The following is a 19,380-nucleotide window of genomic DNA, read 5'->3' on the forward strand; positions in this document are numbered from 1 at the left end:
ATTCTTCTGTAATTAGTCGAAGTATTCCAGTTTTTTTTACAATTTAATAGGGAAGTATTTAGTTCATATTAGGCCTTTTACTTCATAGTATGTTTGTACTTTGAGTTGATGAGTAAACATGGATAAATATCTTGCGCACTTGTTTATAAATCAATGCTTAGGCCATCCCTATACATAGTAGGTTCGTTAAGTCAGTATTTGGAGTGTTTAGACAGATGAGTTGTTCATTTGAGTATATTCCCACTTCTTTCCTTAAGCATTAGTTTTGCTATTCAGATTCTGGAATATTTCCTGAATAATTCCACATATGTGAGAGCGCATAAATCTGCAGTTTTAATTTAAACTTGTTGCTCGTTCTCGTCAATTTTTTTTTCTTATCACTTATCCTATTTTTTTTTCCTATACCCTATCACATATTTTTTTTGCCTATCACTTATCATAGTGTCATAGAACTTACGAGTTCATCATGTATTCTTTTTCTTTCTTACTTATTCTTACGTTATTAGTACCTTATCTGTGTCTGGTTATTCTCATACATCTGTTGTAGCAACATGCTATAGTTCGCGAATACCAGCATGAATTAAGTTATGTATTTTCTAGAATACTTTAGTCAATACACTTTAGGTATTTATCTTACCTTTGATTTAGTTTGGTTACATCTCTGTTACTTAGTCTGTTAATAATTTTTTTCTGACTTATTTTGGATTACTTAGTTCAGATAGGTTCATATTACCGGATGAGGGTGTATGTAGACCTAATTTATTTATTTTGTTCAGTATTAGTTACCATTGGATCCAATAATTTAGTTTATTTAGTATTAGTAAGAATTGGTCCATAAATTTGCCTGATCGTTCTTCTTTGGATATACTCCTATATAAATCTGGTGTCCATTGATAGTCCGATTCTGGATAAGTGTCCGATTCTTCATTTATTTTGTGTATTTAGTTGGATAGGTTCGTATTACCGGATGTGGGTGTACGTAGACCTGATCTGTTATGTGGTTTAGTATTGGTGTGAATTGGTCCATAAATTTGCCTGGTCGTTCTTCTTTGGATATGCCTTTTATGAATCTGGTGTCCACTGATAGTTCGACTTTGGATTAAGTGTCCGATTCCACATTTATTTTGGTTATTGAGTTTTGGATTCCTTTGGTATGTTTATTATAGGTATTATTTGACATTAGTGAGAATTGTTCCATAAATCTTCCTGATTGTTTTTCTCTGGATATACTATTATGAATCTGGTGTCCATTGTTAGTTCAGTTTTGGATAAAGTGTTCAATTCTTTACCTATTTTAGTTACTGATTTTTTTTATTCACTTTGGTACATTTACTTTTGATATGGTTCGAATTGGCTCACACCTTTTCCTGGTTGTTCCGTTCTTGGATATACCCTTTATAAATCTGATGTCCATGGATAGTTCAATTTTGGTTTTAGTGCCCAATTCGACACTCAGTTATTATTATGAACTTAAGTACAATATTTAGTTTTGTTTTGACTTTTGAGCAATATATGTTAATATTTGGTAGCAGAGAGTAACATAGTAACATTTTAGTATGAGTTTGAGTCATGTATTGATTTATTTTTCCTTGACCATTAGTTTATATTTAGAAGTAATCTTGCGAATCAACGTGGATTGTTAGACTATTGTAAATTTAGTTGTTAATATTTTGAAGTTTAAAAAAAAAAAAAATTTTTTTGGTTAAAAAAAATTTTTTTCCCGAGTAGGAGGGGATTGTAACGGTCCACCCGTTATATTATCATTTTTAGCGCTGTAATTATTTTTAAAAAAATAATTATTTTCTCTTGACCTCCCATTTAAATTCTTTAATTTATCGTAAAGGACTTCTCATGTGACGTCACACTGTACGGAACATAGTTGTTGAACCGTTCCTTGTCGTTTAATTCGTGTTCCGTGAGAGTTTGACGTTTTCCTCGCTGACTGTGGGAGGAATGAGAGGCACTTGGCCGGTGGCTGCGAGGTTGACAGGTTGGTGTTGGTGGTTAGTACCGTAAATGGCGGTTAATTTCTTCGAAATTAATTTTTATTTCAACTAAGTTTGGAAGTATAGTAAAAAGTTACCACCACTTGTTTCCTGGAGTACGGGTTTCCTGGAGTAAGGATGGGAGTACCATCAGTGGAAGAGGAATAAAAAATTAACCGGTAAATCGTTTTTTCTACTAATGTTTTTTAGTTAACCTTGAATATATGAAATAGTTGGTTCATTGTTAAATGTTCTTAGCCAGTCCCTTAGGTGAAGGATGTAGATTATTTCGATCTTTATATTATCTTTATATCGATCTTTATATTAATGGGGTTTTTGGTTTTACATAACCAAACATTTTTGAAGTCCTCAAATTAATATTGGAAATAATTACCATTTCTCTGTACGTTTTAAACCGATTGAACATCCAATATATCTATAAATTTTCATGTCCAATATATCTATAAATTGTCATGTAACTATCTTTGTCTGGTTCAATACCATTTCATTAAGGTATATAAAATGTATGTAGATGGCTATTACTATCTTAATCTCATGTTATTTCAGATAAGTCATATTTTATATTCCTATTTCAAATGCAATGCCATTATTTGTTCATGTTTTCAAACTCAAAATAGTTCAAGGTTACCTGAGATTAGTTTTTGTTCCATTTTTAATGGTTGTTTTTTTATGTTATTGCTTCTAAAAAGTTTTCCTCGATTATTTCTTCTTCTCTTTACTTTTGTTTACCGGTTTATATGAGAAATCAAACGAAGTATATGTTTTTAGCCGTTTGGAAGAAAACTAACCCTCATGTGATGTCGTACCCACCTTGACTACCTAGGGAAGCCACCTTGACCTTATTGCAGCTACCGCCAAGTCAAACTGGGAGTATGTTTTGGGAACAAGCTTTTTGGGGGACATTCCAGCTCCTTTTCGTCCTGCCACCTGGGCCTACGGGGGGGCATGGAGGTGCATCATAGTGATGCTCATTTTCTAGGATGCAACCGCAACCTCGTTTGGGAACATTTAGTGAGGAGTTTTAGTAACTATTGGTTTTTTTTTATATTTCAGACTATCTGTTAAATACACTATGTTTTTTTTCCAGATTTAGGTTACCTCTGTTTTTTTTGACATATGTATTTGTATATTAGATTATTTGGTTCCCAAACTTTGTATCTACGGTAACTTCTTGTGCACAGGAATAAGCCTAGAGAAAATTAGGTTTTTAATACTTTATTATTGCTTTGATATTGGTTTATGTAATTCGGGTAAATTTATTTTGTAACATTACTTGCTTGTTTCCCAAATATTGTATTTATTCGCTTTATTTCGTTTGTTCGGTTACTTCGTCGTTACTTTATTTCATTGCATTTGCTCGGTTAATTTAGGTCATTTTGTCGGTATTTTTCTTAACTTCACTTCTATAACGTTTATTCATTTGTATATTTAATTTTGCTTTATTCAGTATTGTATTTTCTCTTAGTGAGGCTTGGGCCTATTTATTTGTATTATTTTCATCTTCGTCGGTTTCCTTTAGTTGTACGTAGCAGGCGTACTATAACCATTTGGTAGAAGACTTATGTAATTTTGTACCCTATATGTTAGTAAGAGGTACTTATATTTAAGTTTGTAACAGATAACATTATTGTTGTTATCTTTAAAATATATATATCTTCTTGTATAACTTATGTCATTTTAGAGTCACAGCATAATATGAACTTGCTTAACTCAGAGATTGTTAAAAATCTGGTAGTTATTTTTAATAAATATTTACTTATTTTGTATATCAATTATTTTATTACTCCTTTATGTTCATTATTACAGGTTTGATATATTTGATATTTGACAGCAGTATAAGATACTTGGGAAAATGATCGAAGATCATTTTCATGGCGCCCATGATTTGTTAGATTTATTTATCTTGTTCGTCTTTAGAAATTATTCATCTTCATTCCTCTTCAGTACATTATTCTTATTTTATTATTTCACCTTTTAGTCATCATTACTATCTACTTAGAGCTACTGTTCTTCGACAGGCATGCAAACGAGCCGTATCCATCCTTGAGTGTCAAGTTGCTCTCTTGCATCTATAGCTAGCCAACTCTATTCAGTTTGCCTCTGTCTCTTCCCACGTCTACTTATTATCCCTTCTAATTCCCCTTTCTTCACTACTGCACTTTAGTAGTATTTTTCCTATTGCGGCTTCTCAACGTAGAGCCACTACATCCTTTTCTTTACACACATATCTACACATTCTCTTCATTTTTATACCTCTTCTTTTCAGCCACAACTATTTATTACCTAGTCTTTTCATTTCTTTTCTTTTTCATTACTTCTGTTGGAGTATATCACTCCAACAGAGGTTCATTTTTGTTACACTGGCCATCTCACCTTAGAAGCCATCTCACCTTTCTCTTTTCATCCCAACTATTTAGTTACCTAGTCTAGTCTTTTTTTTTTCCTTACTTCTGTTGGAGTACCTATATCTTTCTTTTTACTTTCACTCCAACAGAAGTTTTCTTATTTTTGTTACACTTCTCCATTACAACTAACTGCCATTCCACCACCTTTTCCAACACTTAGATGAAAATTCAACAGGCTCAATAGGATATTCCGGACCAATTGGAAAGGCCATACCTGATTGTGAAAGACTACCACTTATTGATTTTAATCCTATTGATTGTGAGATTCCAAAAGTTGACAAGCGTATTCTTAAGCTTGTCAACTCTTAAGCACCAATAATTGTACTTGCTTGAGATATCAGAAGTCATCAAGTCAGGACATTGTTCAGAAGACTTTTAGTGGGTACGTGATCCTATCCCAACGTCACATTCAAGATGGTTTACTACTGAAAACCGAGTTTTGCGTTTCTACATCAGTGTGTCCAACCCTTCTGAAAATCTGAGAGAGATTGTCACATTCATTCTCAAATGTTATAATATGCCTATGTGGTTTGCCACAAAAATAAACCACAAATTCACAGATGGGCATAGACATGATTACAAAATCATTGAATATTCAAGGTACTTACCAGTAGAGCTTCTTCAAGTTGTTGATCCCGTTTTACAACGGAATGCTTACTTTGCCCATCCCGCAAATTTACTTTTGGCTATGGTAACTGATGACAGAAACCATATCCGAGAGCTGGGCTTTAGGCGTATCATGAAGAAAAAGCAAGCAATATCTGAAAGTGACTCTATCAGAATCTTTAAACCACCAAACTTAAACTTTGAAGCTAAATAGTATTACGAAATTATCAAATGGAGCACCAGTACACTGACTCCCCTCTACTGCTAAGAACATTGACTAATGAAGAGATAAAACAGTATGTGAGCAATGACTTCAAGACTTTTATGAGTATAGATACTTTGCCATGCCATACACAGGCAGTTGAAAGATGCGTTAAGCCAGTGACCGTAGCTTCAAGTAAAGTGTGTGGACAAAGTTCCAGAGACTATATTAGAACCACATCATTGCAGCGCTCAGCGATGCCAACGATTAAAATCAACAACAACTGGTAGTCTTTCACAATCAGGTAGGGCCTTTCCAATCGGTCCGGATATCCTATAGTGACTGTTGTATTTCCATCTAAGTGTTGGAAAAGGTGGTGGAATGGCAGTTCGTTGTAATGGAGAAGACAAATATTCCATTGTAGAGGTCTTCCCACATGTATCTCTATTTGTGGCTGCGCGAGCTTCGCTGGCATTCGTCATTTTCGCCTCGCCTCTCGGTAGTCTGCTGTTTTTGACGAAGCTGCGCAACCTAATTCCACTTGAATATCAAAATGTATCTTATGATTTTAAAAATATGATTTTAAATATATTATTGTAATTGAATTAAACTATAGCATCTCTAAAGGTCGTATGATTAAATTGTACTAATCAGTCAAACTTTGAAATTTTGCAAAAACTACTAATTTTACTCATTTTGTATTACGTTGCGCGACCGGAAGATATGAAACAAATGTATAATAAGTGCATTCATATTGATTTTACATACTTTTAGTAGTTAATTCATGGTATAGGAACGCAATTAAAACCATCTGGCCTGTTTAAAAATTTTTTTGAAAAATTAAGGTTTTTCACAATTTTTGCTAACTTCGATGGCATTGAGCGACCGGAAGACAAATTAATAAAAAAATAATAATTAGTGCTTTTTTCAAGTCTATACCAATGGCAACTTTTGCGCACTATAGCGATCTGAAATAAGAAAAAAAAATTTTCGAACCACCCTAGTAAGTATTTTAAGAGACTATAGTGAAAAGTATCAGTAGAAATTGATATTTGGAGAAGAGCAGCAGGAAGATGTAGAAGAGAAAATTACCAACGAACACATTAGAGAAATAATGGGAATAAAACTAACAGTCACGGATGACTTATCAACAAAACAACTTATCTGGTTCGGATATATACAAAGAATGGATGAACAACGAATACTAAAGGAAATACTAAAATGGCAACCAAAAGGAAAGAAAAACGAGGTAGACCGAGAGAGAGCCAGAGCGGAGGAATAGACAAAGAGCTGAGAGAGAGAAACATATAGAAGAAGACCTATGGAACAACCGGACGAAGTGGCGATTGAAATAGTCTAGTCGCAACATAGGGGCTCCCGTGGACACTTTTAGTTCGCCGTGATTTGATAGTGGTATTATCGGTTTTTTTGGGTCGCTGAATCCAATGGAAGTGGTCTGGAACCCCAAATGTGGTGCGTTTAATTGTTATTAAGATATTATGGTAAAATTAGGTATTTTTCACGAATTATTAGAAGCCCTGTAAATAAATTGATAGTAAAAAATCCACAAGGAAAAAGTTTTCCTGTAGTTGGCTGTATACCATGTAATACAAAAATTGATAGTGTTAAGGTCTTCTCTGGTGTATTTTTGATCGCTGAATCGAATGCGACTAGTCGCGATTACTCAAAATGTGTTCTTATTTTGGTAATAACAAAATAATTGTTTAGTCGCCGAAAAGCTCGAAATGCGTTATCTACAGCAAGTTTGTAGTATTTTTCATAGTATTTTTATACGCTAAATCGATTGTCACTAGTCGTGATAGCTTAAACCACGTAACGACTTTTTTTATTAATTATCTGTAAAAATATTAGTACATTTGGACGTTGAGAGGTGACTCAAATTTTTTTGCAAAAATTGCTTGAAAATAACTCAAATAATAATATTTGAGTTATCCTCCCTCTCAAAAAGGTCCGGAACATTGTCTAAATAATCAAAATGTCAAAAAATGAAGGAAAATTTCGATTTTTTTCTTCGTTTTTTGATAATAACTTTAAAAGTATTCATTTCCGAGAAAAGTTGTACTGACATAAAAGTTGCACAATTAAATTTCCTACAATATAGAATTGGTTAAAAATTTAAAAAATAGTCACCCTTGTTGCAAAATAGCAATAATTGCGAAAAAACCATACAAAAACAAGTATTCTCATTTTACGTTTTTCAACCATTTATGATACACTTAGGACCTTCAAATTTCACCCAGGAAAACTTTATGATACAGTAAAACAACACGTAAATTTCATTAAGATCGGTTCAATAGATTTTGCAAAATAAATTTTGCAATCCAGCTTTCGCAAAAAAAATTCATTTTTTCAAAATGTTACAGGACTGAAAATAAAGCAGATAGCAAGTTGAAATTTTTTTGCGTATAGAAGTGTACTGTACCTTTCATTTGCAATTTGAAAAATTAAAATTGATTAACTACCACGGCGTCAGAATTGTTTTAAATAATCATTAATTATTGGTGCTACGCGCAGGACAGCCGATAGTTTGCTTTGATTGGGCATTCCAATGACCTTTGATAATGGTTGATACATTTTAATTTTTATTACATTTCGATATAAATAAATAAATTTGTTTATTGCAAAATAAAACACATACTCTATCCTTTGAAATAACACTTTTTAGCAAAAACTTTCTTTGTTCATATATTTTAACTTAGAAAATAAAAGTTTATTATTTTTAAACATATGCAATTGTTTAAACAATATTTCACAAACAATAATAAAATTAGTTTGATTTTTGTGGAATTAAAATATTAAAATGCAACAAAATATAGAGTAAGAAAATATTATATTAGATAAAGATTGGAAGAAATTTTGGTGGAAATCAATTTGTGTGAATCGAACACCGCTGTCCTGCGCGTAGCACCAAAAATTAATGTTTATTTTAAAAAATTCCTGACGCTGTAGTAATCAATCGATTTTAATTTTGCAAATTGCAGATGAAAGGTACAGTACACTTCTATAAGCAAAAAAAAATTCAACTTGCTATCTGCCTTATTTTCAGTCCTGCAACATTTAAAAAAATGATTTTTTTTTGCGAAAGCTGGATTGCAAAATTTATTTTGCAAAATCTATTAAACCTATCTTAATGAAATTTACAATGTTATTTTACTATATAATAAAGTTTTTCTGGGTAAAATATGAAAGTCCTAAGTGTAGCAGAAATGGTTGAAAAACGTAAAATGCGAATTCTTGTTTTTGTATGGTTTATTTCGCAATTATTGCTATTTTGCAACAAGGCTGACTATTTTTTAAATTTCTAACTAATTCTGTATTGTAGGAAATTTAATTACGCAACTTTTATGTTAGTACAACTTTTCTCAGAAATGAATAGTTTTAAAGTTATAATCAAAAAACCAATAAAAAAATCGACTTTTTCCTTCATATTTTGACATTTTGATTATTTAAACAATGTTCCGGACCATTTTGAGTGGGAGGATAACGCAAATATTATTACTTGAGTTATTTTCAAACTATTTCTGCAAAAAAATTTGAGTCACCTCTCAACGTCCATCTCAAAACAGATGCGCCCTAGACTATAATAAATTATTGCAAAAATACCGGTTTATAGTACGTTTACTCACGGTTTTTGCTCTAAATTTAAAAAAACCACTTGGATTGATATGAAATTTGGCATACACGCAGCTAACATGTCAAACAAAACAAGTGATATTGTGCCAATGTGTACTTTTACCTTGTGGGTGAATTTCGCCCCTTTTCGGGGGTAAAAAGAAACCTTTAAAATAAGTCCGGAACTGGATAAACTGATTAATTCTAAGCAACGTTTATTATATACAGTCTTTTCACTAAGTCAATACTTTTCGAGTTATTTGCGACTGAATATGTTCATTTTTCAACAAAACAACCAAATAACTCGAAAAGTATTGACTTAGTGAAAAAACTTTATAGAACAAAAGTTGCTTAGAACTAATCAGTTTATCCACTTCAGACACTTTATTTTAAAGGTTTCTTCTTTTACCCCCGAAAAGAGGTGAAACTCAGCCCCAGGGTAAAAGTAGACATCGGCACAATATCACTTGTTTTGTTTGACATGTTAGCTACGTGTGTGCTAAATTTCATGTCAATCCAATTGTTTTTTTTTTTTAATTTAGAGCAAACACCGTGAGTGAACGAACTATAAACCGTTATTTTGCAATAATTTATTAATAACAAAGTTGGAACGTGGTTTAAGCTATCACGACTAGCGGCAATCGATTTAGCGTATAAAAATACTATGAAAAAGACTACAAACTTGCTGTAGATAGAGAATTTTGAGCTTTTCGGCGAATAAACTATTATTTTGTTATTAACAAAATAAGAACATATGTTGAGTAATCGCGACTAGTCGCATTCGATTCAGCGGCCAAGAATACACCAGAGAAGACCTTAACACTATCAATTATCAATAATCAACACCTAATAATTCCTAAAAAACACCTAATTTTAGCATAATTTGTCAATAACAATTAAACGTACTACATTTGATCTTCCAGACCCCTTCCATTGGATTCAGCGACCCAAAAAACCTATAGTACCACCATCAAATCGCGGCGGACTAAAAGTGTCCACGGGACCCGCTATGTTGCGACTAGACTAACTAAAAGTCAGAAAACGGCGGAAAACGTTATAAACCGACATGGTACATATCACATGTAATAGCAGTAGTAAGTAATGGCAAAGCTTAAGAGGTATATGAGTATGTAAACAGGGCCATATTCATTTTAGAAAAAGATGACTTACCTGAATTTTGTCCAAGACCAAACCAGCAAACACCATCCCAAACCCAGCAATCAAAAACGGAATAAAAACTTGTATCGCTGTGGACAAATAACTCTCCTCGAACTGTTCCCCTTGTTTAAAAATCTTTGTTGCAACAACATCAGGCAGTACTCCATTCTCATTGTCAACATTGTCTAGAGAATTACTTGAGATTTTTTTCATATCTAACGAAGGACTTGATTTCAAGACATTTGACTGACTGGGGGACTCCATGAGTGGGGAAACAGCACCAAATATGTTGTACGTACTTGATGAATCTCTTTGGTACTATTTCCTACTTTTGGTCCATATTTCTGTTTTCTGTAATGATAAGAGTGTTTAGATAAAATGATGTTTGTTTTGAAACTTACTAATTTTAAAGTGCAAGACTTTAGCTAGCAGTAGTACTTTTGAGCACGTTCCAGGGATTTTATTGGACGTGTTTTCATATGTGAAAATCATGAGTACAGTGAGGCAAAGCTGTATTTTGTCTCCTCTAATTTCAATCTCTACTCTGATAGAATATTTATCGAAGCTTTGCACTTTGCACCGAACTAAAGAAGGCATTCTACCATTATCCGATTCAGACGTTAGAATCAGTATGGTTGTACATAGTATATTGCAAGTATTGCATTGTATATTGCAAGCGGGATTGCCATTCTGTGAATTATCAAAAATAAATCCTTTAGTATTTCACCGTAGTTAACAGCGACAATCCTCTATAAGTACCTGCCTAATACTACCTTTCTCATTTACTCATTTACTACCTTTCTCATTACCTAATACCGTTGATTGATGTATTGGGGGCCTAATATTGCCTAATACCCATATTAATATTTCAATCAACGCTAATACTAAAATTCTCATTTAGTTTGTATTGGCCCTATCCTCCGTACGCATCTAAACATTCCGTATATGTATTTGTCACCTAGGAGTTTTCTATGGGTTCTTTTCAGCACGCGGTCATATTTCAACAAATACGCGGCGAGGTGCCAAACGCATATATATATATATATATATATATATATATATATATATATATATATATATATATATATATATATATATATGCTTTCTGTTGTTTTCCGGGTTTGACTCACTCCGCGTTGAATAATTTTGGTTTTGAGAAAAACCATTATTTTGACGTTTCGGCAAGATCTCACTTGCCATTGTCAAGTCAGTGGTTCCGCTTCTCGCTGCTGCTTGAAGTAAACTGTAAACTATATATTGATGTGATCTTGATTATTGATATGAGATAATATTCTTATATGTCATTTAATTTAATCAATGCATTAATAATAATCTAATTAATTTACCAGATCACATATCAATATGTTTTCAATCTCAGGGCTTTTTATAAAATTAATTACTTACTTACGTGGCTTCTAAGTATTTCTCAATGGTTCCTAATCGGGATAGGAAAGAAAAGAGTAAAATAATACACACATATGGGTTACAATTGTAATCAAAATATTGTTTATTTTATTTAAATGGCAATCACTGCTTAATATTTGCTATATCTTATTATTCTTAAACATAACATTTACACATGGGAATCTTATTTCCTTTTGGTTTCCAATTGAAAGTTTTTATTAACATTTAACTATTATGATTTATTAGCAACAATTCTATTTAAGTTTGATGAAGCTTTTCTGATATTATTGATTATGTTTCTTCAATTTTAAATGTGGTATTTAATACGAAAAACCCATACATTCATGTCCAAACAAATGAGACTGACCTTTTTCTGGTGAACTGAGAATGTCTTCACACAAGACCCGTTTCCTGCTATCCTTGGCTGCGATCAAAACCTCGTCCTGGCTTCCAGTAATGTTCTCCTTTGAAACTAGCTCGTATAGCTCTCGTTTCCTGCTTCTGTCGTGATGCTGTGTTCTACCTTTTTCGAAACTGCAATCAGCTACCGGGAACTCTTGGCTCAAGGAGGTTCTTTTACTCTCAACCTGGCCTACCTCTCGTTCCACGATAGATACTCCACACTCACGGAACTACACCGGCTTTCTCACTCTCCGTACACTACCGTCTACTACTGGACTTACCTTCTCGACAGCTCAAAACATTCTGATCTCTCTTTGTCATTCATTCCCCTACTTTCTAAATATCCCTTCCAGATTCACAAATCAACCTTCCACCACCAACTCTCATTCGCAGTCTTCCTCAAAACCAATTTTTAATCTTTCTAAATATGCTTAATGGATTTCAAAGAAAATAGTTAATTCCCATTCTAAAATTACTTTCTACTATTTACAAATTTTAATGACCTATTCTCTATTTCCACTAAGTCTTATTTAGCATCGGCTAATGATCGAACCTTCCGCGAACAACGATAATGACCTATTATCGATTTCACTTGTTAAAATTAAATATAACAATTTGTTGTATACAGGTTGTTCTAAATTTATATGCCCGTGGTTGAGAAAATTGAAAATATTTTATATTAAATTGAATTCTGTTTATAATTATCAAAATTTAATTTTCATATCAAATAGAAATATAACAAATCCCCGCCTTGTATTCGATAAAATTTATCTGCATTTTTAAATAAATTTTCTCGAGGCAAAACCAACTCCCTGTATATTTCCTTACTTTAATCTACGTCTTATACCCCTTCTTCTTGTATTACTCTAATTAGTCCCACCTGTAGAGTAATTGTTTCCTTACTTTCAGTGTCCTCATCCTGTGTTAGAGTGTCGGCTATTATGTTGTCTTTCCCTTTTTCCCATATCAATCTTCTGTCTTTTTCCTCAGATTTTTCACATACTTTTACCGTGTATTCTGCATCCTCGTTTTCATATGCCTCCTCTTCAAATGCCACTGTTTCGATCATATCTTTTTCGCTTTCATTTGTTAGCTTTATTTCTTCTTCTCCTGAGCTCATCTCTTCTTTTGAGGAATCCCAGTTTTCTTTTGCTTTTGATACTCTCAATTTTTGTTCTTCTGGGCTCAACTCTTCTTTTGAGGAGCCACTGGTTTCATTTTCTTTTGTCTTTTTCTGACTTTTTCTCCCTTTTCTTCTTTGTCCTTGCTTCGTTGCCAAATTCATTTCCACTGTTTGTTCTTTACCTGATTCGTCCGTATTTTGTTTCTCCTGTTCCTTGTCATGTTCTTCTTCTTTTTCTTCTGTTAGATTCATCGTATTATTTTTAAAATCTATCACTACATGTTTTTCTGCCAATTCGTCAACTCCTACTATCATGTCATGTGACATGTTTGGCATTATTACACATTGTAGTGCATACATCTTCTTACCCAGTCGTACCATTACTCGTATGCCTTCATTTATAGTTGCCAATGTCCGTTTGTTTGCGCCCACTAAATTTACCCTAGGTATTTTGTAAATTAAATTTGTTAAGTTAACTTCTTCTATTAGTTTTCTGTTGACCAATGTTATTTCAGATCCAGTGTCTATCATAATTTTAATTGGTTTCTCGTTGATAAATCCATCCACAAATTTTAAATTAACTCCATTTTTCTTTTCGTTGTTTCTTGCCAATTTAATAAACTCCTTGGGGTTACAAAAGATTCCTGTTTGATTTTTGGTTTTTAGTGAGCGCCGTCGTGAAAAGACGCCGGTTGCTCATCGTTGTTTATATTTTCGTCATAATGTCTCTCTCCGTCATATTCATCTGTCTGGGTATTATTTACTTCTCTTCTATTTTCTCTTGGTCTGTCGGATCTGTTTCGGTTTTCTCGATATCCCTGTTCATTTTGTCTACCATTATTTCTGTTTTCTTGATTTGCGAGTGTGGTGTTTCTATTCTGGTATTCTCGATTTCTGTCCTCATTCCATTGCCTATTTCTTTGTTCATAATTTCCTCTTCCGTTGTCTCTATTTTCGTTTTCCCTTCTGGGATTAAAATCTCGTCTTGTATAGTCCCTCCTATTTTGATTTCTATCTCTGTAATCCTGTGTTTCTCGGGGCCTGTAATCTTCTCGCGACCTTCTTGATTTTCTTTCTCTTAAACGTGATTCTCTTATTTGTAGGAATTGGCATAAACTATCTATGTCTTTGTAGTTTTGCAATGTGATATGGTCTTTCAGCGTTTCTTCGAAATGTCTTGCAATCAGTTCGACTAATTGTTCCGATGAGTAATTATATTGTAAATGTTTTGCGTTATAGTAAATTTGTAATGCATATGTCCTTTCTGATATACCCATCCTATAATTGTATTTCCCATTTTGCAATTCCTTGTTAATTTCCAATTGTTGGACTTTTCCCCAGAAATAATTCAAAAATTTTTGTTCAAATTGTTGCCAACTGTCAAATTCTTCTTCTTTGCAATCGAACCATAGGCTTGCTTCATATTTTAGATGGTTTCTGATAGTTTCTTTTGCTGTTTCGAAATTTCCGATGTGTTGTATTTTCTTTTTCAGGCTATTTATGAACGGCACTGGGTGTAATCTTCTTACATCCCCGCCAAACCTTATCTTCACGTCATCTGTGCTATGTATAACCATTTCTCTTCTTTCTCCTACATTTTGTTGCGTCCGGTTTTCGGTGACTTGTTTTTCTATTTCTGTGATTCTTTTTTCCACTTCTTCTCTGTCTACTTGAATAGCATTTTCCAACTTATTTTCCAAATTTTCTATTTCCTTTTTCTGGCAATTCGTTATTTCCTTTATTTTGCTTTTGATTTCTTTAATCTCTGTCTCTTGTTGTCCCATATCGTTCTTGATCATTGTCAAACATCCTTTTACTTCCTTTTCATACTTTCCTATGCGTTCCTCCATTTTCCTGTTGTTCTCTTCTATTGCTTGTTTCATTTTTTGTTGTGTTTCATCCATTTTTTGATCCAATTTTTGTTGTGTTTCATCCATTTTTTGTTGTGTTTCATCCATTTTTTGATCCACTTTATCCATTTTCTTTGATGCTTCATCCATTGCTAGTTTTGTTTCCTCCTGATTTTTGTCCATTGTCCTTTTTGCTTCATCCATTGCTTGTTTTGTTTCTCTTTGATTGTCATCCAGTTTTTGTGACTGGAGTTGCATCAGTTGTAATAGTTTATCTATTCCTGTTGCCATGATTGTTGTGTCTAAAATATCTTCTTGGTCTGAATTTTCCTCTTGATCTGAATGTTCTTTTTGTTTTTTATTGTCTTTGCTTTGGCTTCTTGTCACAGACATTTGTTTTCAAGAAGTACTGTCCCCGCCAAATATGAAATTTTACTAGTATGTTACCAAGACGACTTTTTCTCACCTAAATATTATAAATTGTCAATAAATATATCAAATGTAAATATCGTAAAATAAAATATTAAATCAGTTATGTAAAATTTGTACCTAAAGAGATCTAAAATTTTATGTTATCAAATGTAAGTATCTCACTTTTTACCACAGGCATATAAATTTTCAAATACCGGCTTTACTCTTTCTATCCTTCAAATTTGCCACTAGAAATACTTTTCAATGCTTTCCACGTTGGACGACAGTTGATGTGATCTTGATTATTGATATGAGATAATATTCTTATATGTCATTTAATTTAATCAATGCATTAATAATAATCTAATTAATTTACCAGATCACATATCAATATGTTTTCAATCTCAGGGCTTTTTATAAAATTAATTACTTACTTACGTGGCTTCTAAGTATTTCTCAATGGTTCCTAATCGGGATAGGAAAGAAAAGAGTAAAATAATACACACATATGGGTTACAATTGTAATCAAAATATTGTTTATTTTATTTAAATGGCAATCACTGCTTAATATTTGCTATATCTTATTATTCTTAAACATAACATTTACACATGGGAATCTTATTTCCTTTTGGTTTCCAATTGAAAGTTTTTATTAACATTTAACTATTATGATTTATTAGCAACAATTCTATTTAAGTTTGATGAAGCTTTTCTGATATTATTGATTATGTTTCTTCAATTTTAAATGTGGTATTTAATACGAAAAACCCATACATTCATGTCCAAACAAATGAGACTGACCTTTTTCTGGTGAACTGAGAATGTCTTCACACAAGACCCGTTTCCTGCTATCCTTGGCTGCGATCAAAACCTCGTCCTGGCTTCCAGTAATGTTCTCCTTTGAAACTAGCTCGTATAGCTCTCGTTTCCTGCTTCTGTCGTGATGCTGTGTTCTACCTTTTTCGAAACTGCAATCAGCTACCGGGAACTCTTGGCTCAAGGAGGTTCTTTTACTCTCAACCTGGCCTACCTCTCGTTCCACGATAGATACTCCACACTCACGGAACTACACCGGCTTTCTCACTCTCCGTACACTACCGTCTACTACTGGACTTCCCTTCTCGACAGCTCAAAACATTCTGATCTCTCTTTGTCATTCATTCCCCTACTTTCTAAATATCCCTTCCAGATTCACAAATCAACCTTCCACCACCAACTCTCATTCGCAGTCTTCCTCAAAACCAATTTTTAATCTTTCTAAATATGCTTAATGGATTTCAAAGAAAATAGTTAATTCCCATTCTAAAATTACTTTCTACTATTTACAAATTTTAATGACCTATTCTCTATTTCCACTAAGTCTTATTTAGCATCGGCTAATGATCGAACCTTCCGCGAACAACGATAATGACCTATTATCGATTTCACTTGTTAAAATTAAATATAACAATTTGTTGTATACAGGTTGTTCTAAATTTATATGCCCGTGGTTGAGAAAATTGAAAATATTTTATATTAAATTGAATTCTGTTTATAATTATCAAAATTTAATTTTCATATCAAATAGAAATATAACAATATATATATAGAATATTATTAGGTGCGAAATTCATATACGGAATGTTAAATATTCGTAGACCGAAAAAGACACTTTTCATTAGAGTCAGTTAAAAGGAGATTGATTAAAATACTTGTTAATGTATTATTAAATAAAAATAAAACAATAATTATAGTATTTGAAATGTTATTGGGTGCAAAATTCATATGCTGAATGTTAAATATTCGTAGACTAAAAAAGACGACTTTAAGTCAGTTACAGAAGACTGATTTTAAAATATTTTGTTAATGTATATTAAAGAAAATAAAACAATTATTACCTATATGGAATGTTATTTGATGCGAAATTTATAAATGTAATGGTATGGTATAGATTTGAGAGACTTTATTATTTCCTTATTTGACTATTTCGCTTTCGCAGAATTTTTAATGACCTGCACGTGTTGAATAGTATGTTTAGATTTATGTTTCAGCTATTAAATTCTGTTATTTCTGTTGGAGGTTAGGGCTGTGTGCTACCAGACGAAAATAGTTCTTTTTTGATCTACGAACATTTAACATTCCGTATATGAATTTCGCACCAAATAACATTCCATATGCTATACTTGTTTTATTTTTATTTAATAATATACATTAACAAAATATTTTAAAATCAGTCTTCTTTAACTGACTTAATAAAAAGTCGTCTTTTTTAGTCTACGAATAATTAACATTCCGCATATGAATTTCGCACCAAATAACATTCCAAATACTATAATTGTTTTATTTTTATTTATTAATACATTAACAAGTATTTTAAAATCAATCTCCTTTTAACTGACTAATAAAAAGTTATCTCTTTCCGTCTACGAATATTTAACATTCCGTATATGAATTTCGCACCGAGTAACATTCCGTATATGCGTTTGGCACCTCGCCGCGTATTGGTTGAAATATGACCGCGTGCTGCAAGGAACCAATAGAAAACTCCTAGGTGCCAAATGCATATAAGGAATGTTTAGATGCCCTCCGCATACCGAATCTCATGTCTGACATGCGGTACCTATAGACGGGTACCACCCGTACCATCAGGTACGGTACCATCAGGTATGAAGATGACACGATAGTATTCGCGGAAAACCTAGAAGACTTACAAGTTCTTATAAACAAAATCACGTAGGTATTATAGTCAAAAGTATATAGATATGGACTAAATATAAACGTTAAGAAGACAAAGCTTATTATGATCATTAGCAAGGAAAAGATAACAGAAGGTCAAATCTACGCCAACCAAACCCCTGTAGAAAGAGTGAGACACTACAACTACCTCGACACCATCCTATCTAAATGACACAACCTCTCTCTTGGCCAAAAAATAAGAATAATAAGATTATACGTCTTTTATGTCATTTATTTATACTTTCTTACTTTGTAGTGTGGAAAGATGCTTGAGACCAAATATTTCTTTGGAATCTACAATCTACAGGTTATACAAAGAATCTTCTAATAGCAGAGAATAAGATCGTATTATTTATTTATAAGAGTGTGTTTTCAGTGGCGATCTAGTCGTTTGCTTTGACAGCCTTCTCCTTCTTAAATTACCGTCTCCTCAATTGAGGTTGGCTACTACAATTAATTGCAAACTCTTCTCTGTCTTCCGTTGCTCTTATTAGCTGTTCAAAATTTAGTCCTGTCCATTGTCGAATGTTTCTTAGTCCTCTATTTCCCTCGACCTTTTCTTTCACTATTAGTTGAGCATAATGGTACTTGGTACTTATTATTTCTCAGTGTGTGGCCTAGGTATGACGTTTTTCTAACTTACACTGTGTCGAAAAGTTCTCATTCTCTGCCTATCCTATCACTATCACTTCTTCGTTAGAGGTATGTGATAGCCATGAAATTCTGAGGGTTCTCCGGTAGATCCACATTTCAAAGGCCTCCAATTTATTTACGGTTGATGTTTTAAGGGTCCATGTTTCAACTGCGTATAGAAGAGTCGGCCAGACCTAGCATTTTGATAAACGAAGTCAATCACATATCAGTCTTTTGATTTTTTCGAAAGTTTTTCTGGCATGTTCTATTCTCAATCTTATTTCTAGATCAGGATTTAGGCTGCTTTCGATCCAACATATCAGGTCTTCTTTTTTAAGTGTCATCTCCACGACGGAGGTCGGCAATCATCATAGCTATTCGGATTTTAGAGACGGCTGCTCTGAAAAGTTCATTTGATGTACATCCGTACCATTCTCTCAGGTTGCGCAGCCACGATATTCTGCGTCATCCTATGCTTCTTTTTCCTTGAATCTTTCCCTGCATTTTCAATTGGAGCAAGTTGTATCTCTCTTCACGTGTAATATGTCCGAGATATTCCAATTTTCTTGTTTTGATGGTATTTAAGATTTCCATTTCTTTATTCATCTGTCTCAGAACCTCTTTGTTTGTGACGTGTTCTGTCCACGATATTTTCAGAATTCTTCTGTACACCAACAGCTCGAATGATTCTAGTTTTTCATTGATGCAGCATTCAAGGTCCAAGCTTCCATTCCATAAAACAAAGTCGAGAAAACGTAGCACCTAGCCAACCTAACTCTTAGCTCCAACTTCAAATCTCTTGTGCAGAGCACTTTTCTCATTTTGTTAAAAT

At 33.1% G+C, this 19,380-nt stretch overlaps 1 protein-coding gene across 4 annotated transcripts in view; it reads right to left on the bottom strand.

The window, feature by feature from the left end:
- The window catches only part of LOC126893416 (solute carrier family 41 member 1-like), a 139,048-nt gene that overhangs the window by 39,063 nt on the left and 80,605 nt on the right, over nucleotides 1-19,380 (bottom strand). For all 4 annotated transcript variants that reach the window (XM_050663571.1, XM_050663567.1, XM_050663570.1 and 1 more), the window contains one exon: nucleotides 10,023-10,361. In XM_050663571.1, the coding sequence (XP_050519528.1) occupies nucleotides 10,023-10,274 (252 nt within the window). In that variant the 5' untranslated portion in view covers nucleotides 10,275-10,361. The remainder of the gene's footprint in view (nucleotides 1-10,022; nucleotides 10,362-19,380) is intronic.

This window comes from Diabrotica virgifera, chromosome 10, assembly GCF_917563875.1.
Source record: "Diabrotica virgifera virgifera chromosome 10, PGI_DIABVI_V3a".
Lineage (NCBI taxonomy): Eukaryota > Metazoa > Arthropoda > Insecta > Coleoptera > Chrysomelidae > Diabrotica > Diabrotica virgifera.